This window comes from Numenius arquata, chromosome 12, assembly GCF_964106895.1.
Source record: "Numenius arquata chromosome 12, bNumArq3.hap1.1, whole genome shotgun sequence".
NCBI classification, from domain to species: domain Eukaryota; kingdom Metazoa; phylum Chordata; class Aves; order Charadriiformes; family Scolopacidae; genus Numenius; species Numenius arquata.
Window position 1 is genome coordinate 10,186,034 of NC_133587.1, and position 26,670 is coordinate 10,212,703.

The window sequence follows — 26,670 nt, forward strand, 5'->3', positions numbered from 1 at the left end:
ACAGTGTTTTCAGATTTCTACAACAATCTTGTCAACAAAATGCAGTTATGAAGCTTTTAGACTTCAAGTTATGACACTACCCATGTTTACAGTAATCTTCAAAAAAGAACTTCACTTGATGGTAAGAAAGCTTTTAAAACAAAATTTCCAATAGGGCAATGATCCATAACCTAACAAAGAACATTTGACAATTTACCTACATCCAACCTGAACAGGCTCACATTTAACAGTAAAGGTGACAATTTGGGGGTGGGGTAGTAGGGTCATAACCAAAACCAAACCAAGAAAACCAACAACCCCACACACATACAAAGCACACAAGCTCGGGGAATACTTAAAGGTAGATAGATAACTGTAGAGCCGACCTTATAATCTCCGCTTTTCTAGTATATTGCAAAAGCAGTCACAGCCTCAGAAGCAACTTACACCATATCCTAAGCTTAGCAGCAGCAGCAATAAGCCTGAATTTCCAGGGTATAAGCAAAATGAGCAAAAAACCAATGGTGGCTCCCTTGCCCTCTTCTCCCTCTCATGTAAATAGCATATTGTCTTAAGCAACTGCCTTTTTCTTACATCTGTACAATGTCAGAAATAGGACTGGATCTAGACAACATAAAAGAAAAACGTGTGTCTACATCTAAAATCCTAAAGCCTCACCGACACAATAATTCCACACACTGCACATGAAAGACTAAAAATCCCTCATGAGACCGAGTTTGGAGGAAAGTTAATTTTGTTCCACTTCAAAGAATATCAGCTTATTGATAGCTGTCAACTAAAAATAAAAGACACCAATTAAATGAAAAGTATTATTAAAGTAATAGGGTCCATCTGAAGTATACCTCCCACTTACATGGGGTAAGAAAAGGATTTGATATACCTTAACTATAGACAGCATACAAAAATCAGAGTGGAAATATATTCCATGGCATATTTAAATCAGTAGCAGTTAAATTCTTTCACAATCGCCTCTTTCCTAATATGCTACATTTACAAACATCAATAGATCTAGCCAGAGAAATAAGCACACAGACATGCTGCCCCAGCATTCAGGTTTAGGTATTCTTCACCACCCTCTCATATCCTTGGCATAAAGAATACTATTCCTCCCCTCTCCCTTCCCTCCATCTTTTAAGTATAAAAACAAGTCAGAAGAATATGTAAAATATTTCTAAATATTCATAATCAAAAAGCTTCTGTCAACATAATGCAGAAAATCCTGTATCATACAGTCATTCAAGTCACCTCTTTGAGGGAGGCTCATTTAAATGCAGGAGTTGAAGCAACCTCCAGTGTCAGACTGTAGTGTCCAATATCATTTTACATGCTACCAATGGCTTGATTCTGCAGACAAATATAACCAAGACACCCTTTCTTTCTCGGAGTTCTTTAAAAAGAAACAAAAAGCCCATCCTTTCCTATGCAACTGTAACATAGAAATGAATCTTTAAGGTGTTGATTGTGATTTCTTGTCCATTATCAATGAAAAAAAGCCCATGATCAAAAGATAACATCCTATTGTAAAATAGATTTCCTCCTCCTTCCCACTCTGCATTTTGTCTCAACTATACTGTCTCAGTGATACTGTGCAAAAAAAAAAAAAAAAAAGTCAGACAATTCAAACTTCCAAGTTAATAAATCCAAACCCAGGATGAACAGGGATTTCAAATGAAGAATTAAAAAATAAATAAAAACCCCAGACAAACCAACCCAAGCCCTACACAACTCATATGCCAAATAAAAGCAGACTGGAAACAGCACACTGTCATCAGGAAAGGTACTTAAAGCAGGGCTGAATATTGGGTTTATTCTGTTTGCTATCACTTCCCCTATTCCCCAACCTCTGGCTTAATATCCATCAGCAAATCCATCAGTATTAATGAAAAAAAAAAAAATAATAGTAGTAGTAACAGAGTTGCATGAAATTCTGAACAAGAGTCTGTTAAACAGCACATTACAACTACTAACAGCAAATACAATTACTATATGTTATCATGCACAGTCTAGTTCTTAAAAAAAAAAAAAAAAAAAAGCAGCAACCCACAATTTTGTCTGCTTCCTCTAAACCCAAGCTCTAATGCTGGGTTTTTCACTTGGATACTATTTGTTACTATGAAGCTATCTTGTCTTTATAGTTAGAACACACACATCTTTGTCTCATGTGTAGCAGCTCATTATAAATTGGAAATATGTCACGGGAAAATACTTATTTTTACAACAGTGATGACAGGATTTTAAGCTTTAAGTGTCTGCTTTAACTGTATTATAGATACTATACAGCTAGACATTACTATCTCTCACACTTCCAGATTTGCTTCAGTTTTGTCTTGCTGTTCCAGATAGAGACCAACATAATATTTTTTGTTAACTTTATCTGAAAGATTTAAAGGCAGAAACAGATTTTTTTTCTTAACAGGTTCAAGAGGAAGGAGATATTGCCTGAATAAAAGAGACTGATTTAAAACTGTGTTCACTGGATGAGCTGACAGAGTGGGAAGCGTCTCTTTTAAAAGAAAACCTGACTGTGCTTAAGAGTAGGAGCAGAAACCACAAACAGAACCAACTTTAGAACCAAACAAAGAGGACTCTGGGAATTATGTCAAGCTCAGACAACATCCCCACCCATTTATACCCCAGAATCACTAATACCTACAATGCTATGTGACCTCAAGAAAAAAAAAAATAATTCTCATCTCCATCCCTCAACAGTACAGTTTCATTGCAGCGACGAGGCAGAAATAGGTAAGAGGCATAGAAATCAACCTCTTATTTGCAGTATTTCTCATCCTTTTCCTTATTACCAGAGACAAGAGAAGTCACCTCTGAAACTTACCGAGTCTACAGGATGATCAGAAGGAGAATGCAGACAACAAGGTCTTTGGAACCGCCTCAGCATCATATAAGCCCAGACGAATGGCAGACGGGGCCATTCTAGCCCAGGTATTTCCCCCCAAAACCCTCTACTCGGGCTGAGAAACAGGGGGTCGGGCGATTCTCAGCACAATTCCATAGCGACCCCGAGTCTCTCTCTGCTACACGAGGAACCTCCACCCAAACCCACCCTACTCAGACACGCATCGCACAGGCATACGGAGCCTTCCACTCACCACGCGAGTCCCTCACCGCTGCCTCAGGAATGCCCCCCTCCAACTACACTGGGCGCTAAAGTTACAATGGTTAGAAAGAGGTAAAGGCATTTACACGCTGCCCGGGAACCCGCTCATTCCCAGCCATGGGATTTCTCCTCACACACGGCCCGTCTACGCTCCCCTTCCTCCTCCCCTCAGGGAAACACATCCATATTGGGGAGGGGGGCGAGAGGGAGAGCAGAGAGCCGCCCCTCAGGGCCAGCCCCGAGCTGCTCCCTTCCCTCCCCCATCACAGTCCCACCCCGCCGCCACAACCAGGGGAACCAGAGCTAGAACTCTCCTCCCTCCACTCGTTACTCCCTCCCTCCAAACCCCACTCACCTGGGAAAGGAGCCAAAGCCCAGCTATGTCTCCTTCTCCCCGTCTCCCCCACACTCAGCCTCTCGCCGCCATTTTCCTCCCTGCCTCGATTTAAATAGGAACCAGCCGCCCCGAGAGGGGGCCACCAAGCGGCGCGAGGCACTGTGGGACCTGTAGTACGGCCCCGCGCGGGCGCTCACGGGACCCGCCCCCCTCGGCGCGAGGCATCATGGTACTTGTAGTGCCCGCTTGGGCCCGGCGGGTTTTCGAGCCACCGCTCCCAGCGGCCCTTGCGGCTCCGCCCGTGTGCTGCCGCCGGGGCCCGGTGACTGGTGGCGGCCCAGGTCTGGTACCGGCTCCTCGGTATCGCCGCTGCTTCCCAGCCCTGCCCGCAGGAGGGCAAGTCCCAAACGGGCTCGAGGAAGCGGTCCCATAGGAAGGCCGTGACAGGCCCCCGGCCGCACCGCTTGTCGAGGCCGACACTCACCAGGCCCGGTACGGAGCATTGCGGCTGTGAGTGGTCCACGTTCAATAAAGAGCGTTTTATACGCTCGAAGGATTGAATTGATCTTTCAGTCATTTTAGATGATCTTTATGGTCCCTTCCAACTCTAAAAATTCAGTGAAATACAATAAGGTATCAGCCCTGCACGCGGCATTCAATCACAACCCTGAGGTGAAAGTTATACCTAAGTAACATTTGTGGGGCATTTGCTACACCAAGCGCTATTTTTTTCCAACTCAGTAAGAAAAACCAGTCTAGCGAAGTGAATGGTTAATAAAACACAAACAGGTTGGGCTATTAGTTAAAGAGAACATAAACAGCATCAATCATTCTCTACTTGAGGTACATGGCAAGGATGGTTTTCACACTAACTCGTAACAGCAACTCACTTGCCATCTGTAAAAGAGCAAGGCGAGGGTGTGAAGGCATCATTGAATATCACCTTCCAATGCCCACCTCACTTCCATAAATCCTCTTTCCATACGCTTTTTTAAAACGATAATTTAAAGCTTTGCGGACTAAAACAAGGTCTGTGGAGAACATATTATACCTCATTTTTCTGTACTCACAAAGCAGCCATATAAAAATGCTCTTTATTTTGCAAATTTTTAAAGTGTGAAATAATGAAAATGCATGGTCTTAAGTCCTGCCAAGCTATTCATACAGAGCTCACTACAGGGCACAATTAGTATTCAAGATGGACAGACAAGTAAAGCTATTAAGTACACCTTCCAGTAATTCCCAAATAAAAAAATAGGTCAAACTAGTGTTGGACACCTATGAGCAAGTTACGGGTACAGCTTGACCCTCCAGCTACCTCCGAAATGAGCATTACAAACCACAAAAATCCAGAGATAAAAGAAAGTCAATATGTCAAGTTCTGGAAAAAACCAGCTCCACCTTAGATTTTACCTTGCAGTTATACTACCTCAGAACTTACCAGTTTTAAATGTCTGTTTGTATTCATGAACTCAGATTTAACCAACTGTTAGAGACGGATTTCCCTGTCATGTTATCGCAGCAGGAAAGAGTTCGTGTTGTCAGGGTACCTTACAAGGAGTGAGGTCCTCTTGCACTTCCTGAGAGCATGAGGTCTGCTGTTTAACAATTCCACTTCTTCCATTGCAGATAATCTTTTTCTGCAGGCTGTTCTCTTCTTCCACTATGAATTACAACAGAGCATTTATCAGGAGGGGGTAGGCAGGGAGAAATAGGTTAATGAGAGGCAGCAGTAACACTGGTGTTTAGTTATGTTGTGTGGTTTTTTATTTGGACAAACCACGTGTTATTAATATTTTTTTCCATTCAGACCATAAGGTCTTCAAATTGTACTTACACTGCATCTATGACACCTCAGACTCAAGACTGATAAACTCCCAGTGTCAAAAGAGTACATATATTGTGTATCTTTTTTTCCCTTTTAACCTTTGGTTTCTGTTATAGCAATTATAAGCAGATAACTTCAAAGTTAGCTCTAGACTTTATGTAATGAAGCATACAGTGATAAATTGTTTTCATTTTTCATTGACATGTGATTGTCTACAAAAATTACTAAAACCTTCCCCGAATTTTTGTACTTGTCTTTAAGGCTGATCACAGTAAACACAGCTGTAGAACTGTAACATTTAACATTTTTATCTATTTGCTCCACCTGCTGGTGCATATTCCTTTTAAAGCAGTCTTTAGAAGCCTAAACGTATTAAAAATTTGGCCAAAGATGTACACAAGAGACACACTTAACTTTAAGCTGAACTTTTGTAACGTACTAATTAAATCCAATCTGACCCCAACATTTTCTCGGTCAAAAAACACAGGCCAATGAAAGCACAGACTTAGGGAAACACGACCCATAGCTCACTTTTTGGGCACTGCCATTTATTTTTATTTTGACAATAACTCAGTCATTGTTTTCCAACACCTATTATTCATGTCCAGAAAACATTTTCTCTTCTACATGGGCACCTCTCTACAAAACCGATTTGACTCGTAAATTTTCCAAGACCAATTTCTGTTTGGACAATTAGTGCAAGAGAAACATCCCATTTCTTCAGCCCATTTAATTGTCCTCTGCTCAGAGACAGAAAAAAACCCGCTATGATTAAAAACCACTCTTTATAAGAGTTTTACATGAGTTTAAATTTCCTTCCATTCCATCTATTGATAGGATCATTTTTAAAAATGTAATTTTTGAAATGTTTTGCAAGGAAATAGTAACAACATTCCCAGAAAAAAAAAAAAAAAAAAAGACCATAATTTCTAGGCTATGACATTTTCCAGTAATACTCAGGGACAGAAGTAGCTTTCCATCCCTTCCTCCCTTCCCAAATTAGAAAGACAACACAAAAGAAAACAACCCTCCCTGCTTCCCCAAACCTAAAATCTTCCCCTCCCTCCCCCCCCCCCCCCCCCCCCGATCTTTGGTATTGGATTTTTTTATATATTCATAAACAAATTTTATTTTTGGGTTCCCTGATCTAACCAGGTTAAGCAAGAACTAAAGTCTGTCACATTACCACCAGGTTTTCTGGGGCTGAACTGGCACTTTTTGACGACTGTAAAATTTTAATGTTTTAACTTCTGCATTATTATTTTGATTTTTTCTGTACACTAACTCATAGTTTGCAGCAGATTGGTTGCAGACGGCTTGACTGGGGCTGGCAAGAATAGGTGGTGTACAAAAGACCCTGAAATTACCATATAGACATCACAGGGACCGAAAAGAAAAGTTCTGGCACTGAATAAGCTGCAGAGAAAACCAACACTGACAGGAAATGCGTAAAAAACGTTAAACAACTGGAGTGTATTTTGTTTTGGTTCAGTTTCTTAAAAAAAAAAAAATCCAAATTATATACATACCTTCTTCCTAGATTAGCAATCCAGTTTGTGTGGCTAATCTGTCTAACTGATGAGACTATCAATAGTAACTGGTTTAGCATAATGATAAAACAGATTACTTAGTGGCAACAAAGGAAATTAAACAAGATTACAGACTAAAATGAGATGCATGACAAATACATCACTAGAATACTTTTTTTTTTTTTTAAACGGAGAAAGTTTTCTTTAGCAATATCTTATCAAGTGAATAATAAGAACCTTACATCTACTGAAAACATGGCTCTTGTGCTATGGATTATTGATTATACATTAAATAATCATCAAATCCTTATGTAAAACATAGTGTAAAACAAAACATGCAAAACAAACTGTCGTCTTTCAACAAAATAATTTATGATATTTTAATAGCCTTTCACTAAACCATAATTTTAGCTTATACAATTAAATTATATTGATGCAAATTCATTTTCCATAATGCATAAAAAACAACACATTTCAAACACTAGTCACTAGTTGTTTAACCAGAAAAAGGACAGGCAAGTCAATTAACTGAAATAAAAATACATCTCAAGGGGAATTAAAAACAAAACAGTATATTTTTTGCAATCAGACAGTCACACATTAGTCAATGTAATCTGGAGTATGTTGCTGTTTCACTGAAAGAGTAACTCCATATAAGAATTTTAGGGCATAACTCTAACACAAAGAAATGTTACAATTATATTAGTTTATAAACATTTATCTCTTGCTCATGGTCAGTAAATTGATATGGTCAGTTCCACCCACTAAGGTTTAAAGCTAAGTATCTAAAATTTCATAGTTTACAGTATCAGTGGTTTTTTTCACCCATTTCTTTAACTACTAGAAATTTCTTGTGGTAAAAGTGAACATTAATATGGTTTAGGAAAGGTGATGCATACGTGCTTTCAATTTAAGTAGATGCAGCAGCCCATTTTAATGTTAAGAAACATAGATGAAACATTGCCTCCTCCATCCCAATTCATTTACCAACAAAATAATCAAAGTAATTAAATATTTACTGAGAATAACATAGTATCCAACAAGACAGCATTTCTCAGAACTTGCTTAGAACTCCAGCTCCCAGACAATATCCTGCATTTTTAGAACCTACTCTGAATGATTTCAGTTTTTAGTGGACTTGACCAGGAGCCGGCAAGAGCAACACTATTGCCCACATCACTTTGCTGCCGTACAACCTCCGCTCTGTTCCACTTCACACAGCCAACTCAAAACTTCAGTAAGAAGAAAATGTAAAATGTATCAGGTAAAGAAGGATTTTTTGTTACTGCGCTTTTAAAACTGAGACAATGTGCCCATTCCTATCATACAGTTCAAAAACTGATACACAGGTTTGTAATATAAGCTTTTCTGCACTGTCTAAAAGATGCCCTTCCTTTTATCTTTAAAGATTATTCAGGAGATAAAACAACTTTTATATACCCACTAGGAGGAGAGGAAGGTTAAAAGTAAGAGGACCTAATTCTGATTTCCCAACAAAGCAGATGCACGGTAATATTTTATATTTTGATGTGCACATGACTACTTGCATGATTATACTACAGATTAATTGGCTACTTTTCTTCCCCCTGCCCCCAAGATAGTACAGTCCCTCGCAAAATCCATCTGGCAGTCTAGCATTTTCCCAAGGCACACAATTTGCATCTTTACTAAACATTAGTCTCACCTCTATACTGAAAGAAGATTAGTGACGTCTTGTCAGAATTTGCCCTCTTTAAATCTGTAATTTTGAAGAGAAATCAGGTATAGAACATTTTTGCTTTTTTATCAGGCTAGTTCAGACATACCTCTTGCTCCATGTAAGATGAATAAAGACAAAACATGCTTGGTGAGGGAAGAGGCAGGGAAAAGACAAACATGGTAAGATCTTTTTGGTGCAGAATTTTAATTTTGTAAAAACAAACAAATACATAGATAACTTAGATTTAGACAGCCTTCTGAAGCATCTGTAATGCAAATATTACAGAACTATAATAACTTCTAATCACAGAATCAGAAGTTCAAACCAATTCATCTGTTTTCATTGTTAAAGCTAAGTGAAATGTAGGGTTATTAACAAAAATATTGTTAAAATATAACCTGAAATTGAAACCATTGAAATAATAACCATTGAAATAATAAGACATACAAATAATAGCTCTGCAGTGTCAATTTATTAAGACACAGTCTTCTGTCAAATGTTGTCTTCTGACCCTGGCTTGTATTCTCATACTGGTTTTGATTTTCTTATTCTTGGTGATTGTCCACCTTTTAGTTTTGCTGCTCCGTTGACAAAGTTAGCTGTAATTTTAAAGTACAGTAAACAAACAATTTTGCTTCACATGAAAAAATATAGAAACTAGACCAGGAAAAATTTTTAAAAAGTATCAAAAAAGCTTAAGTATTTGCTTCAGTTGAAATTAACTTGGAGTTAGGTACGTAAAATGTTTTAGGAACTGTGACTGTACAAAGTTGATACGAACAGGAATCAGACAAAAGTTGCTTCTAAGACTAGTCTCCTATCTCCACGAGTAACAGATGCTTAGTATTAAAAACAGGGCAAATACAGAGTGGTCCTACCAACATATTTCCTTTCAGGTTCTAGGGGAACCTTACTGACTTCTGAGGTCTAACTTGCATTTAGACCATTGTTTTATTAGCCACTGCCAGACTGAACCCCAGGAATTAAATCTTAGCTCATACTTTTGCAGAAATTACTTCAACAATTTTTGTGTATTTTACATCCTTTTGTGTTCATTTTAAACATGCTACTACATTAAAATTGTCTGTTCTTATGTTATGAGAAATAGTAAACAATAGCTTGCTATTTACCTACTCAAAATCGCTTAAAGTTTTAGAACTCTATGGTGTCTCCCATCAGACATTTTTGGAGCTAAGTAGTAGTTAGTCTTTCCCTTACTGTCATCTTTTTCTGTATCTTTCTGGCAATAGTCCAGCTCTTTTCCGATGGGGTCATTGACACGGCATACAACTTTTGGGATGCAGACACACACACAGATTTATAGAATGGATAGTAAATTCTAGCCAAGGGTGTTTTGAGGTGTTTTTATTGCAACAAGAAATTGACCTGATGTTTGCAAGAAAAAAACACATTTATTTAAAATCTTTCATGGGACAAATGCTAGTTTGAAGTCCATTGTTGCATATGTATAAACTATGTTTCCTTTGCTTCCCCTTCATAATATGCAGTACTTTGAGTAGCTTAGAAATGTAGGAATTGCATTACAAATTAGGAATTTGCCATTTTTTACTTATTCCTGTTTGCAAGAGCTTTCTGCAACTCTCTGCTGTAAGAAATTCAGAATAATTTTGTTTGTAGGCTTTGTTACCTCAACAGTTTATTTATTAATATGCCAGCATAGACACTTGTGGGCCCAGTTGGTAAGCTCTCTTCAGAGTGCCAACTGATCATTGTTATATTTAGAATAATTACTAATTAACTAAGCATTAATCAACATCCCTTCTTCTGTGACATCTTAGTTTAACATGGATCTTCATTTAGTTGTTCTCCATTATTTCCTATATCATTTTTACCAATTCCTTAGGATGTTTTTTTCCTATTATACAGCATTCTTACTATTATACCAGTAAGGAATGTGCTATCCTAGACAGCCTGCTTTTTCACACTTACTAGCTTTGTCTGTCATTAGCTTAAGAAGATCAGGACAGATGGAACAAAGCAGTATATGAAGGATTTATGGTACACTTAACTTCTAGGGCTTCTTTTGCCAATTAAATCTGAACTTGATTATTTTGGCTACATAATTCTCCACACCTAACAACCTCAAATATATATTCTTTTCCTATACTGTTAGGATCCTATGTCAATTGTGCCTAACCACTCTACAGACACATTCAGACTCATTTGCAGTTAATTCTCAGCTTAAGAGCTGGGGGACAAGACAAATCTATTTACCTTCAAGTAGCCTAAAGTAACAATTTATGGCCTGCAACCAAACTACTGGCTTCAGTGGAACCAAAGCTCTCCTTCAGAATATTTCTACAAGTGTGAATACTTTGGCAATTAGAAATAAGATAAACAGATAAACAATGTACAGCATCTTTCCATGTATGCAGGCAGAGGGCTGTAATGTCTGTGCTATTCTTCATTTTGCTCAACGGGAGCAATCGTGAACTCAAACTATAGCATCACTTCTGCTATTCCAAACAGTAATTATATTGGGAACTTAAGAAGTGCGCTAATTTCATAAAACAACACAGAAAAGCAATGAAGTTATTCATCTGTAAAGAAGAGAATAATATACAAGACTAGAAAAAGAAAATAGGAAAAAAAAGCACCTGCAGCTACATTCAGAGCAGGAAGGCTGCTCTGAAATGATAAAGAAAAACAATGTTATGAGCACCATTACAGTCTAGAATCTTCCAATTGGTTTCAGTTAATGCTGACTCAGCTAGTGATCTCTGAATGCGAAGAGCTTCAACCCCTCTTGGTAGAAACTAATACATAAAGATCAACTTCAGAAAGAGAGCCAGCCTGGGCTAAAATTCCCAAGAAATTGCATTTTTCAAAACTCTACTCAAATCTCAGAAGTGATTCTGAATCTTTCATACATAACTCTATCCAGTGTTTTATATATATGCTAACGGGAATATGAAATTTCACTCTACTGAATCTTCATAACTCCCATTTAACTCATTTAATTGATATAACATTGGAAATTATTATTGGAAATTATTGGAATTTGGAAATTATACAATGTCATTTAATTAAAAGCCTTTCTCCATTAGTTGTCCTTGGCCAGCTACTATGATATTGCTTTGGAGTTTTTTTTTTAGTGGGTTTTATGCTCTTTACATGATGTGGCTTTATACAGAACAAACAAACTTAATTTTAATGGTCTGAAACATAATAGAAGCAGAATTTATGAAATACCGTAGGGACTTCAGATGATGACTTTTTTTTCTGATGTTAAATCAAAAAAAATATGTAGTCGCATTGTAAAAGACTGATTTAAAACAGAAAGAAAACCCTGGAATTATTAAGCTCACTTTCATGAAATATTCCTTGAGTTCAGATTAACATAGAGTTCAGTGCATAATCCTGAAGATTAGTCAGGGCTAACACTTAATACAGTTAGTACTCTGTGTGCTGTCCTCTTAGCAATATGGAATTAGAGAAGAACATGCCCTAATGTTTGAAGAAGCTAGAATATTATCTATATTCTCTGCATGTCAGAAGACAGATGTTTTTGCTCTATTACAGGAAGGAAAGATATAAGATGATACATCTGGTATAAAAACATTTGGCCTAAAAACAACTTAAAAAATATTATGCCACTGACCTCTGTGTGGTTTCTTTTTTGTTCGTTTGTTCTTTGTGGGAGTTATTTTTTCCTTTGGGATCTGTTTCTTAACATGCTCTCTCCATCTCTTCAGCTGAAAATTTATAAATTTCCACATCATCCAGACTTGTGTTAGACAAACAACACCCAGGCAGCCAATCCTAATAAGATTTGAGATTTTGGAGACAGTTAGATACAAGTTTCAGCCTGCCATTAATAGATTGCAAATCTGTACCTGTTTTATTTTTCCCTCCAAAAGTCTACTATCAAAACAATTAAAATTTTCATACCATGGGAAACCAGAAGACTTTACCCAAGATAAGGTGTGTCACACAAAAAGTGAATAAAAATTGTATGTAAGTACACTGCTAGGGGCAATCATGCTTATCAAGGAGTTATGACCATAGCTTTCAATGGCTGATAGGAAATTATATCACTGAGGCCCCTTCCCTACCAAGCTGTCTGTGAATGAGAAATCATGTAGATTCAAAATCCCTCCCACATACTTGATTAAAGGCATTAAGTTATAAGGATGAACATTAAAATTATGAGCTTATGCTGAAAGAGGAAAAAAAAATAAAATTAACAAGCAAGAATACAAGATAGACAAAAAATATTTTAGGAAGGCACCAAACAAATAATTAGTTAAAAAAGTCTGGGTATAATTATCACCAAATGATACTATGTCTGGTATAGACATCGGAAAAAAAAAATTTAAAGAGATGATTATCCCAGGCTTTTTGGGTAACTATCAACAATTAATTAAAAAAAAAAATAAGAGTTTATTTTTCCTTTCTTTATTTTTTCTGTTTCCCATAAATTCTATTCTACTACTCTGGTGAAAAGAAGATAGAAAAAGAGAACAAAATTTCCCTTGCTTTAAATACTCAAGAGGAAAACATCACCTAGGGAAATTCTTAGAAACATATTATCATCTGGATTACTTTATTAAAAGATATTTTAAAATGCCACATTATACAAGCATGAATGTCTACTAGCCATGTTATACCTCACAGGGAGTACAGTGCAGTTTCCTTCTGCTATTGGGAAACCTGGGTTCTCTACTCTTGCCAGACCAAATCCAAATGTGAGTACAGATAAAGTTAGGGTAAAAAGACGCACCATTATGAAAAGTAAAGCCCAAACAGTAAATCTGAAAACAAAATAATGAAATTAATGTGCTTTATCCTTTTAGTCCATTTCTTTTCAATAAAGTCAAACATACAAAGAATTTTGCATTAAAATTCTCTCAGCAATGATAGGGAAATGTCGATGGAGGAGACCCATAATTAGAGAAAAAATTGGTCATCTGCAAACATTTGATCTGCCTCATTTCACAATATTTTTACTAGGAAGCATAATGAATTACAAAGATGCATCTCAAGTTGTCATTCATGCTGTAAGCCATTTATAAGTAATGGTGATGCTATAAACCCGAAAGCTGATGCTAAAGTTATAATATACATTCATTAAACAGTTGGAAAATCAAGACAATATATCTTTATTTTCTTTATATGTTTAACAGCCAGATGTTTATAGGACAAGAAGAGAAGGTAATAAGAGAGGGTAGAAGTAACAAATGACAGTTATTTCACTTCATAGGTAACAGAGAAAATGCCATCCTGCAGATTTTCAGCATCTAGAATTTTTTACTATAGGATGTGGAAAAAAACCCTGAAGAACAGTTTCATTAAGCTGATAATAATTAATTTAGAGAATTGGTATTATTACTGCCATTACAGAAAGATTTCTACAGGAAAAAGATTTCATGTTGTGCGGCTGATGAATGGATTAAAATAAGACACTACCAATCTGAAAAAAGTATCTTTCCAAAATTCCCATTGGAAAAAAAAATAATCAGCTCATTCAACTGGTTTCAAATTTGAAAACGTACTTCAAATCTCTCACAGTATAAGCAAGACTGCTTAAAAAGCAACTCTCTTCACACCCTCTGCCAAAAAAGATTTTTGAGAAAAGCTACAGTGTCTGGATATAGAACTACAAGAAGAAACAATAAATTCTGAGCTACGAAAAATACCTAGTATTTAACATTGTGTTTTTTCCACAGTTTACATTATAACTGCTACATGTTGCAATAGAAATAAAATGCCACAAATAGTTCTGCAATTCATTAGCTATGAAAATAAATTTCCATTTCTAGTTATTTAAACTGAGGTAATATTGCACATGGGATAACTGATTTCCAGCCAAAGAAAAACATAGTTGCTATGTGACCATTAGAACCTTCATAAAACTGGAAATTATGTTCTCCTGATCAGTATATATAGCCTCCATGGATGGCATGTAATGAAAAGCAGATGAGCTCATAGCTCCAAAAACATCTAAATTAAATATGACATACAAGCTGACTTCCTCCCAATTTCCCTATTTGCATCGGTGAACATTGATTTTTTGCAAAGAACATACAGCATACTTATTTAAAATTTTAGCTTTAAGGAGCAACAGAAATGAATCTTGTGAAAAGACCAAGAAGAGCAGCAGCATTACACTGCCTCAAGGGAGGCTGCCTATATATAAGGGATTGTGTGAAAGGAAGCAAGGCATTCATGACAATCTCTTCCAGCTGGGCAGCCACTTAGAAAATTAAGAAAGGATAAGAGACAAGAACACATAAATGGGACAGGGGTACTTTATTCAAACTGGAACCTCCAAAAGTCTTCACATTCAAATGGTGAAACGTATCCAATCCTTCCTAGAATGCCTCACAGTTAAATATCTCAGTTCCTTATCTCCTTCCGTTCTCAAATGCATTACTTTTATATACATTAATTTTCAGAATAGTTGAGAATCTTACTCAAGGGATGTATAATTGAACATATCTTATCAACTACACATTTTGAGACATTACCTTCTCTGCTATAAAGTTACTTCCCTTTCTCACCCTACCAAAAGGAGAGAGACTTGCAAGAACTCACAGGGAATGCTGCTTTTAGTACTTCTTCAATTAACTGTTTTTAAAGACAAGTGTCCCTACACACAAACATTTATGAACATTTAAGAAAACAGGTAACTTACAGAACGAGAAGCCAATACACAGATATCTGAGATGGGACTTTAGCAAAAGCTTCAGCAAAACCTTACGATGATGATCGTGGTGTGTTTGCTTCCTTGACTCTATGTAATGACAATGATTTGCTTGTGAATTCAAAGCAGGTAATAGTGGACATTAAAGAAGTGATGTTTACTACCGGAGTACTTTACATACGTGCAAATTCAGTTATATGCGATGTCAGCAAAGTTCTGAATTGTAATTAATACATGCAAGATTTACCCTTTTTGCTTGTTTTTATCACTCAAGTAGAAAAGACGTGAGGCATGAAAACTGAGTTCCACTAGATAGTGAGGTATCATCAGAATTAGCCCCAAATACTGGAAACTATAAAACAGAAAAGTTAGAAATGTTAATGAAATCATGAAGAAAATATATCCATCTATTCAAAACGGACATGCAAATACTTACTTTAATATATAGGCACCAGAGATATGAACAATGTAAAGGCAAATATAACATAGCTGCCTCAGAATATCTTCCTAAAATCAGAAAAATTACAATAAATGCTGTTACGGATTAACCATATCATCCAAAGAAAAATCATAGTATTCATTAGGTTTGATTATTTTTCACGCAACTGCATAAATTTCCAGAAAGAATATCTGAATCAAAAACTACAGACCACCTAGACTAAATTAGATAGGAAATGCAAGCAATTAAAATATATAAGTAGTATATAAATAACTGAATAGACACATATGAATATGTAGATATTTATATAGTTAATATAAACAAAAATATTAATATGAAAAATTGGAAAGAACAGATATTTAATTAACTGTACTGACAACTTTTCTCCATACCTTTCGGACCTTTTGAAAGTAGAGCTCCGGCAGTGCATGAAGCCAATATGCTATCTGGCAAATATAGAAGATTTTTACCTGAAAACTAAACAATAATTCAGGTTAAGAAAAAACAAGATGATGAGTTTTCGAGCTTTCAATGTGAGATACAAGATTTTATTTAATTATTGTAAATTGATTCTGACTCATTATAGTTTATGATTCCCAAATCACAGGAACTGCAAATACAAGACAACTCTGTGGTGGCAGTTTTTTGAATTAGCATCCATAATCTTCTTGATAGCAAGTTGTGAGTTCTGAATCACCTTTTGAGACAGTAGGAAAGAAAAAATACCAAAAAACCAAACACACAAACAGTTTATCCTGTGAGCAGTGGAACTCCCTTCCTGAAAAATGTGTATTATGCTGCTTCCTTCTGTCACTCTTATTGGAGAAAAAACAGTCGAAGGGGCCCAGACAAACAACAAGATTTTATAAGTCAGCTTGTTTTGGGTTTAATTAAGATATAAATCCCCTCTAATTTGAAAATTCAGTCTCCAACAAACATGTTTTAGCGTCAAACAGATCAGCCATTCTACTATATATTCCATCTTGCAAACTCTTTCACTTTAACTCAGCTACCATGGTTAAGTTAAAGAAAGGTAAGAAGAAATGTATCTCTTGGATAGATGTTCAATTAATCAAAAACTACCTTTGCATAAAACAGCTGGCAGTTTTCAAGCAGAAGAAAGTATTTTCATCTAGTTGTCATTCTTATAAGGTACCAATGTCACCACCTTATTAGTGGTTCCCTAAAATTGGAGTGATTAGAAGTACCAGATTTTTTCAAATTGAAAATAGAACACTTACAGCATATAAGAATGGGGATAATCTTTCCAGAGTGAGATTGGGTTCATCATGAATTCTTCCTAAAGAAAAAGGCCATTGATTTAATTCTTAAATGATTCTTAATAATTTAAGTTTATTTTTTAATTAAAACAGCAAATAGGGTGACTGACTTACTGCAATCAAAATAGTTGCTCCCCATATACATGAAAACAAGTAGAAAATTGCTAGCTGTCCTGATTCATTGAATTTGCTGTGCTTTGTTTTTGACAAATGCAGATATCTATTAATTTTCTAGAAACAAAAAACAGATCAATAAATGTAATTTCTAAGACAAGAAAGGTACTTGGGAGTTAGTGTTCACTCTTGAAGATTTTTTTTCAATTTTTTTTTTCTTCCCAAATCTCCCATTCCTCAATCAAAATACATAGACCCCACCATTTAAGACCTTGATCAGCACTTTGTATGACAATTAGCTTCAATAAGACTTGCCACTATGGTAAAGTTCACGTGGAAAATATTCAGATAATGTATTCATACAAAATCCACCCCCCCCTCCCCCTTCCTAATCAGAGTCATATTACTCAATTTTTCAAATTTCTTTGCACACTTAAAAACCATTTGAGCTTCTGTGGCTCAGATGACCTATTTGAGAAGACAGTCTTAGACCATTCAATAATGGATGGTCTTCACAATGGCTTTAACATATTCATTTTACTTTGCAACTGAGTTGGTGCAAACAGAGCACAGAATGAAGTCTGAGCTCCCTTTTAGACCTTCCGAATATATCTTACAAATTTAATTCAGCAAATCTCATTCACAGATATTTTGAGTAGGGCACGAACATTTGATGTCTGTTTTACAGAAAAATATAAGTTATATTGATTGAAAGAAAGACTCAGCGGTTTATACCATTACTAAATTGAGGAAGTACCATTATAAAAACACTATAGAATCATTTAGGTTGGAAAAGATCCTTAAGATCACCAAGTCCAACTGTTAACCTAACACTACCAAGTCCACCACGAAACCAAGGTCTATTTGCATTTTTGTCAAAGAACAAAAGGATCAATCGTAACAGGGCTTCTAAATGCTAAACCATTCCTTGTACCATGACTTACACTTACCTTGAAGAACAACTGTTAGCAACTGATGGCTAAAAATAACATGTTTATCAAAAAAAATTATACCCCAGTAATAAACTTACATCTAATATGTACTTCTGGATTACAGCATGCAGATTAATAGCAATGAGCATGTAGAAGAAGATTGTGGCAATGTCTTTTGGACCAGAGTCATAAAAAAGAAATTGCTCACTGTTGTCATCTACGAAAGAAAAGAAAAGGTGTATTTTTACATTCTTATGAAGGAGTGTTCTGTGCAACTGAGAAAGGACAGCAGTGACCGTTGTTCTTGAAAGTTACGTTAAACTGATACGGGATACAAGTTATAAGTTTTAGCTTTTTGAAAATTACTTTTTATGCCCGATTAGATAACACGCATCTTCTTCTCATTCGATACAATGATATAGCTATAAGACTAGAACGCACTATTGAAAGCAGTACACACTGAGCTGTAGCTTCAATCCATTTCTTTCATCTAGGCAATCAAAAAAGAAAAAAAAAAAGCGAGAGAAAAAGAAAGAGGAAAAAACCCAAATTCAAACACACCAACAGCCTATCCTCTACACTTTGGAAGAGACCAAATGAGATTCCATCTTAAGAAGCATTGCTATATGTAGGAAAAAAAGAAACTATATAGAGAGAATAGTATCCCTAGCAGTTCAACACATTGGTAAGTAACAACTTTCCCAGAATCAGTAATATATTCCCATAAATCAAAACTGCCAAAAAAAAAAAACAAAACCCCGAACATTCACACTGTTACAAAAACACTTCAAATGTTTTTATTTACTATGTTTAAGTGTGGGAGAACATACAAATGAAATTCCATTAAAAAAGCATGTATCAGGAGCAGTAGATGCAAGGAAGCCTTTTTTGGAGGGATATCTGCCCTTTGGCCCCCAAACACGCATTACAACAACCTCACTTTTCTTTATGCATCTGAGACACTGCAATGGAAAAGAACTTGTACTACAAGTAATCAAGAGCCACTCTCATCCTGATTTACAGGCAAATGTCTAACACTTGCATTCTTCTGCTATCTCTTAAGGGAGGGCATTAATTCGAATGTCTCTTACCTATATAGATGCCATTTTTCATAAACATCAAGGAATTTTGTTATTTTTAAAGACTTCCACCCTTTGTCACACTCTCTTTGTGTTGTCCAAATGCAAACCAGCAGAAATACAGACATGAAACAACTTTTTTTTCCCCAAGGAAACTAGGCTAGAAGGTATCAAGAAAGCAATCGCTGCTTCCTGTAACACGAATAGTACATTAAGGTCCTAACACTCAGGACATCCATATAACTGTGTCACATGTCCTATTCCTATGTTTGAAAGCAGCTTTTGATATAACCAACGAACAAGTAATTGCATAGCAAATACTATTTTTGCCTTGTCTCTAGCACTGTTTTTCAAAATGGACCTTTCCTAGCTATATATTCCTTTTTTTCAGAGGGCTGGAGTTGAGACCTCAAAATTGCTTGTGCAGGACTCCTGTCAAAGCTAAAGGAAGCTATACCTTGGTCATTCCATTTTAGCTATGTATATACACACATACATACAAACACATGCACCAAACACGATGAAAAAGCCACATCACAGGCATCTTGATGACTGACACATGGATTTTACTTTTGTCTCTGCAGTAGGAGATTTTTAGTTGATACTGCTCAAATATCAGTAAAACAGAAGTCCACTGACTGTGGACATCTCAAGTCTTCAACATCAAACATCTCAGGAAACATTTGCAAGAAGTGATGCAATTTCATTAATACAAGCAAAGTTGCTCAATGCATTATTTTGAACATATTAAATTCAAAATTGACCAGACTCTTTTCAGTGATGCCCAGGGACAGGACAAGGGGCAAGGTGACCCTGCTTTGGCAGAGGGGTTGGACTAGATGATCTCCAAAGGTCCTTTCCAACCCTGACAATGCAGTCAGAGTGCTACATTATTTGGAATGGTTGCAGCACAGAGGTCTTAAGTTTAAAAGTCAAGATTAGAACAAAAGTCATAGACTTCACTAATTTATCTGGACCTTAGTTCCCCATCTGGAATAATTCTACCACAGTACCTATTTTTTCCAAGACATTGTGCAGATTAATTCCTGGAAAGAATTGAAAGTTATCAATACTATTAAGAAAAATTAAGGTATCAAATAAGGAAATTCCACTAGCTTACCACTCTTGTATATCATACAAGGATATGGTACCTGTACAGCAGGTACAAAAGATTTAAAAAAAGGAAATACCTTGGGGGAAAAAAAGAAACAGTACTTTCTCCCTTTGTTATTTCAAAGCATGAATCGGTAACATCAGTTACTTGAGAATAATGTGGTATTTTTGAAATATAAGCCACAAATCCATTACTAATGAGGTAAGAAATCATGAATGAGCAACATACACATAGAAGATCACCATAACATTCTGTTACTTGATAACTTCTGATGATTGTATCAAAAACTGGAAAGAATGCATGCTTTTCACACTAAAATGCAAATTAGTACCAGTATTAACTATGGGAAATATAATCAGTATTATTCATAAGCAACAGAGGAGATACTAGACTGTTTCAGTGAATTTAGTATTAGTAAATCCAAAACCAGACAGGCAAATATGAGACTTCTATTGTATCATAAAAGTGAACTGAAGTCACAGGGAAAAAAAAGAGATGAATTTTTAATAGTTGAGCTCTTGCATTACAAGAAGAAAGGAAAAAGAAAAGGTTTGATTTAATCTCACCAGTGGTATAGGTGACATTGTACTGCACAGCAATAAAGATGATGGCGTACTTGGCAGAGACCTGAAATTCAAGAAGAAACAAGGAAAAAGTAACAGATTTTTCAAATAAACTAGACTATAAACACCCAAAATTAGAAGATTATGCCATCAACAAATGTTCTCTCACACATGATTTAAATCAAAGAGGTCCCGAAAGTGTTATTCATCTCCCACAAATGTGGAGGCTCACCTTGTTGCAAATCCTTTAACATTTACTGCATAGGGTCAGGACATGAATTATCTCCTTTTAGCTAAGTGTCAAATTACTCACTGTTTTACTAAATAATATTTTGAAGTGTTTAGAAGTGTAAATGGCTTTCATTTTCTTCAAAAGTTAAAACACTCTCTAAATTAATTCAAATGGAGTTTTATCTAACTTTTCAAGATATTAAAAAAAGTGATAATCTGGCTAAGTGTCCATATAAATAGAGTATTTAAAACATCGTACTAGAATTAGAAGATTCAGCAATTTCTTGTATGATAAATCAAGCATTTTCTACAAAATTACAGTACTAAGTAACCAAGGGTGTACTTTTATGTTACTTTCTCTCCAGTGGCAGAACTAGTTTGTTTTTAAATAAAAACATCAAAAATAAAACAAACCAAAAAACCCCCCAACACTTTCAGCCATCCCTACCTCTTCAAAATGTCTTCCCGTTCCCATGCTGCAGTATATTTAGCCCTTAACTGTAGCAACGGAACTATTTAGAATGTGGATTACTGCATGACCCTACAACCCAGGGACAAGAGGTAAATATATTTGCTTAGTTAAGTTGAAAACATTTCATTATCTGGTTTGCACAACTTCAAAAAGAAACAGTTGTGCTGATGTAACTGAGTGATAAACTGTAACACAGGAATATAAGTGGAAGGGGAAAAATAAAAAAATAAAAAACTACAAGCCTCATTTCTTTGCTGCAAAAATACGCAATATGGAATTATGTCCTACACTGCCAATAGCAAATACATTCATTATGTTTGCAAGCACTCAGTTATCTAGTTCATAAATCAGAATTACAACAGGCATAGCCTGAAACCTGATCTAAAAAAAATACATTCTTGTACCTTTTACACTTTCTCTTAAACAGATCTTCCTAGATATGACTTAAAACAAAGAAATATTAACTAAAAAAAGAAAGCTATTTTCCCCAGATGTTATACCATCTCATTTCTGAAAGTGCAACTAAGAACATTCAGGAGTATATAAAACAAGTATTAATTTATCCATCTACAAATAAGCAAGAGGCACAACAATGCAAAAGAAGATCCACTAGCAAAAAAAAAAAAAAGAGGATGAGAAGGCAAAGCACTTCAGTATACTGGGAGTGCACCTGTGAAATTAAGCAATAGAGGAGTCATAATACTGAAGAGTGCTTTTAAGAGGAAGATTAATTAAGGAAAACGAAAGTACCAATTTTTCTGGCATATAAAATTGACTTTCAGACACTGCAGTTCTATGAACAATTTAACCTTTTGTAAGCCAGCACTACCATCAAAAGGAGCATTCCTGCCTTTCTCTTTACTGCTAGCTGCTTCTTGTCTCTGTCCCATGCTTGTGCCATCAAAGGTAGTGATGTGGTGAATTTGACAGGAAAACGGTACAAGTCAAAACTGACACAGCAAAACAGGAGGGAGGAGAAAACCCTATTAATCTTAACACAGATGAATTTCCTAACACACTGCACTGCTCAGCTACGGAAGTCCTTCTGTGTGCTTGATGGGAGAATAAGCAGCCAGAGCACCAACACCAACTTAAAAAGTTCATGGAATGAGAGTGTGAAAAATTCATTGCCAACTGCTCCTGGAAAGATAGGAAAACTATAGATAGTTACACAGGTAGCGATCTCATTCAGCACCCAACTAAAGCAGACACGCTTCCTTTCAGTAAGCCGTCACTTAGGACCCACAGCAACAATCACCCTTGTAGAAGGGCATTCAGGCAGCATCTTGTAACTTCAAGCAGACCCCTTCATTAGGGGGCTTTCCTGAGAATAAGCTTTTTTTTATGCTCTTTGAGAGAAGAGGCTGTTAAGAATCTTTACTAGAGCCCAGCAAGTTAGCTTTTCTGTTTGACCATGAAGCACACAACATAATACTACAAGTGTTTCACTCCGCTGGGAGTATGGGAGCCCCATGAAGTGATATTCTGTGGTAAGATAAGACAGCCACAGACACAAAGATGATGTAAATTGTTCTAGGAGGAAAGAAAACACATGAAACTCTCTTGAGATGATACTAGAAGCTTAAAAAGAACCGTAAGTACTAAAAGAAAGGTTTCTTTAGAAGATAAGGCTCACTCTGTTGTCAAGAATAGGAGTAGGATTGGGCACATAAAATACTATAATATTCTTGGAGAATGAAGAAGAAAGAAAATAACAGTTAACACTAAAATTTTACTGCCACTTTTCAGTATGTTAGAATCAGAGTGAATCTCCCTACACAGTTCTATAGACCTCATAATAAACACCAAATCTAAGATTTGGGAAAGTACAATTAAGGTGGACACACACAACCTTACGTGTAAGAATTTCCCTTAAAGAAATTCTTGTGATTGAATTTATGACATGCTAATGCTCATTTATAATTTTAACACATTTGTTGGTTTTTTTGGATGGTCTCACGGATATGGGCAATTGAATGCCACCTAGAAAAGAAAACCCTATATTTACTATAGTACCATGTAAGCCCAAGCAAATAATTCAACAGGTAGTCAGCTGCAAAAAATTTCATTTACACATTGGAAAAAGGATAGCAGAAATCTGTCATCAACAGATGCATCTGAAACCACAGTAAGCATAAAATGCTGTGAAAAGCACTGATGAAAAAAAAAGAGAGATTTGCCTCTTCAGGGCTTCAAACTTAAAAATAATTTCACTTTAATACAGAGAGGAAATCAAGACCGAAAGAAAACAGACATAACAGCTGTGTAGGCAAGTTCAGTAACACTTATGAAGCACTCAATACAGAATCATGACAAACGTCACCAAAATTTACTGGAAAAACATTGGTAGTTTTGTTTGTTTGGCAGATCGGATTACCCGTTATAGAGATGGCCTAAGACCTAGACAGTGAACAATGGAAATAGAGATTTCATTCAAATGACTCCAGTATGCTTTTCTACAGTGAATGAGGCAGAGGTGTAATACAGAGCTCTAACCTGTTACATAGCACCACTGTTCCTCTGCATAATAAATGAAAGGGGTCTCATTAAAAAAAATAGTTTTGCATCAAAAAGGAGATGCAGATGTTTAAATTATACAATAAGTATAATAGTATATATTCAAACAAGCACAATAAAAGCATATCAGAAACTACACTAGAGTCTAGTCTGCATTTGAACTTTTAGAATTATGCTGACTAGAAATGAAATAATTTGCTAATTATCCATGGATGTAACTAATATTAACTCACTCTTTTTCCTCTAAAAGAAATCACTTTCATCAAAAGTCCCATCCAATACCTGTAGAGTTACAGAAATACAATTTCCACAGTGTATATAAGGTTTGAGTTAAGACAAATGGAATTCAGAGATGGAACTCCAGAAAAAAACCTTGTTTTTAAACAGCAAAAAGACACAGAGCAAGTACCATATATAAAGGTAGATAAAAAGTTCCATTTGGGATTCCAACAGGGGTTTACTTTATTGTAGGTGCAGACATTTACTTTCTCTCTTAAAGCCTTTATCACCCGCATTGTCAAGCCCCTAGCTATTTTATTTTTTTTATCCCAAGACTGAGTTCTGCCTTTAATATATCAACTTTTATGACATACTCCTCCACAGATGACCCAACTTATTATACCTCAACATTGCATTTGTCCACCACTTAGAAGGAAATTATACGACCATCACAACTATGTTCTCTACTTTATTTCTGTCCAGTATCCTTAATGCTTTCAGAAGTGAGTCAAGATACGTAGGAAAAAAAAAAAGAACATCCACATGTAAGTATTTATCTCAGAATTTCACAGTACTTTTAAATTAAAATGTGATTTTTAATCTTATCCAACTGATGGAAAGTGTTGAAATATTTCAGTAAAGTATTTAAGTTATAATAACAATAATATTTCAGTAAAGTATTTGTCTATCCAGAACTTAAACTCTATTTACCAAGCCTTATCCCATATTCAAGACCAACATAAAATACTCATGTAGTAACACACGCACACTTTTTCCTAAAAGTGTGAAAAAGATGCCCAAGAGAGATGCCTAATCCATTACACCAGAAACTAATAAGCAGCTTGCACATGGAAATAAACTTTATGATAACTTTCAAATACAAAGGCAAAGAGGAGTTCAGAAGTTGGGCTGAGACTGTCTAATCCCACGTTTCTTCAGTTTATCCATCACTAGGGAGCTGAGCCAACGGCACCAATAGACTGAGCACGGTGCAAAAGGGTGAGTGGTTTTTAACTACCGTCTGGTCAAGCATGCTCGAAACAACACAGATCCTCTGAAATTCGCTTTATAACAGTTTTTCTAACTACTTTACCACATGAACTTTTGAACGGGGCGGGGGGGGGGGGGAGTAAATAGACACAATAAAGAGACATAAACCAACTCTGCTTTAAGCAAGGGGGCTTGAGGAGCTTTATAACTCCGGAGACTGGAACTGTGGAAAAGGGAGCTTATGGGAGGGTGCTAGGAATGAAATACATGCGGAGGTGAAGGAAAACCGGAGGGGAGAGAAGAGCAGCAATCTGGCAGCAGCAGGTAAGAGAGGGGTTTGTACAGTGAGAGCGGGAGTTCAGCAGCGGTGCCACTGGGGAGTACGCGAACTGGAGCGGGACAGAGAGAAGTGACACTTGCTGCGCTCGGAACGACAGCCGAGACACGGAGATGGGGTGCCCGGGCAGGGTGTCACGGAGTTCGGCCTCGGGGTAGAGAAGAGACAGGGACACGACCCCGCAGGGAGCCGGAGGGGCTGGGGCGGAGCCGCCCGGCAGCGAGGCTGAAGCCAAGGGATGTGCTGGGGAAGCTCCGGAGCGGGAAGCCACGGGCGCCGCGGCTGCCCCACAGCAGGACCAGGTGCTGCTCCACTCGGCAACCACCGGCCCCCTCGCCCTGGTACCTCAAACATGAACCCCAGCAGGAGGCACATCACCAGAAGATTGCGATATCCGCGTGGTTCTGAATGACGAACTCGTAACTCAGCACCGCTGGGCTTTTTTTTTTCCTGCGGCGCCCCATGACGGTGAGAGCCCCTACACCGGATCAGCCCCATCAACGGGAGCAGCACCTCTCCCTCCCTTTCTCCGCAACCGTCACCTCACGCACCGTAAACACCGCCGGCCCAAAAGGCCCACCTCCGTCCGACTTCCGTCCAATCAAACCTAAGAGCGCTTATGATTGGCAGTCCTGGGAACTAATCGTTAGGTGGCCTGGAAGCGCGGTTTCTAAGTAGTCGGTGCTTCGGTGGCAGTTGGGCACTTGCGGCGGGAGACGGGGTCCGGTACGAGTGACACGAACCCCTGCCAATCACCTAGGCGGGTGGGTGGGGCTTGCTCAGAAGGCCGCCGCGGGCGGGGCTGGGCGCTGAGGGGATTCCCGCCGCTGGTGGTAGCGCCCATCGTCCTCTTCGGTCCGGGCCGGCCTGACCTCTGCGGAGGCTAAGCTCGCCGAAGCTCCGGTGGTGGCCAGGTAGCTCTGCTCTCACGAAGCCTTCGAGGCACGGCAGTCGGTCCGCTCTCCTCACGAGTCCCAGGATTACGGCCCGCGGTGGTGGTGGGAAGTCGCTCCTCATCTTCCCCATCCAGAGTTGAGCGGTGCTCCCTCTCCTACGACTAGATAGAAGCCGAAAAGCTGTTGAGATACTCCTTCCTCCCCTCCCTTCCCCCCATTAATATGGGGAGAAGGAGGGTTCAGATTGCTCTGAAGTCCTAAAAATCTGGACGCATGGCTGTGTGCTGGGTCTAGCTGAAATTCAGGGGGAAG

At 37.3% G+C, this 26,670-nt stretch overlaps 2 protein-coding genes across 2 annotated transcripts in view; both read right to left on the reverse strand.

The window, feature by feature from the left end:
* NCOA3 (nuclear receptor coactivator 3) overlaps window positions 1–3,557 on the reverse strand; it is a 79,500-nt gene extending 75,943 nt beyond the window's left edge. Inside the window, exon 1 of the mRNA XM_074157592.1 lies at window positions 3,471–3,557. The gene's annotated coding sequence lies outside the window, so the exon portion shown is untranslated. The remainder of the gene's footprint in view (window positions 1–3,470) is intronic.
* Window positions 3,558–11,061: 7,504 nt separating this feature from the next.
* LOC141471172 (translocating chain-associated membrane protein 1-like) lies at window positions 11,062–25,926 on the reverse strand. Its single transcript, XM_074157593.1, is given in 12 exon segments — window positions 11,062–11,069; window positions 12,131–12,291; window positions 13,140–13,283; window positions 15,423–15,527; window positions 15,612–15,682; window positions 16,007–16,091; window positions 16,856–16,914; window positions 17,009–17,125; window positions 18,039–18,157; window positions 20,700–20,760; window positions 25,808–25,851; window positions 25,854–25,926. Coding segments are annotated over 12 exon segments (1,047 nt in total).
* Between the last annotated feature and the right edge of the window lie 744 nt (window positions 25,927–26,670).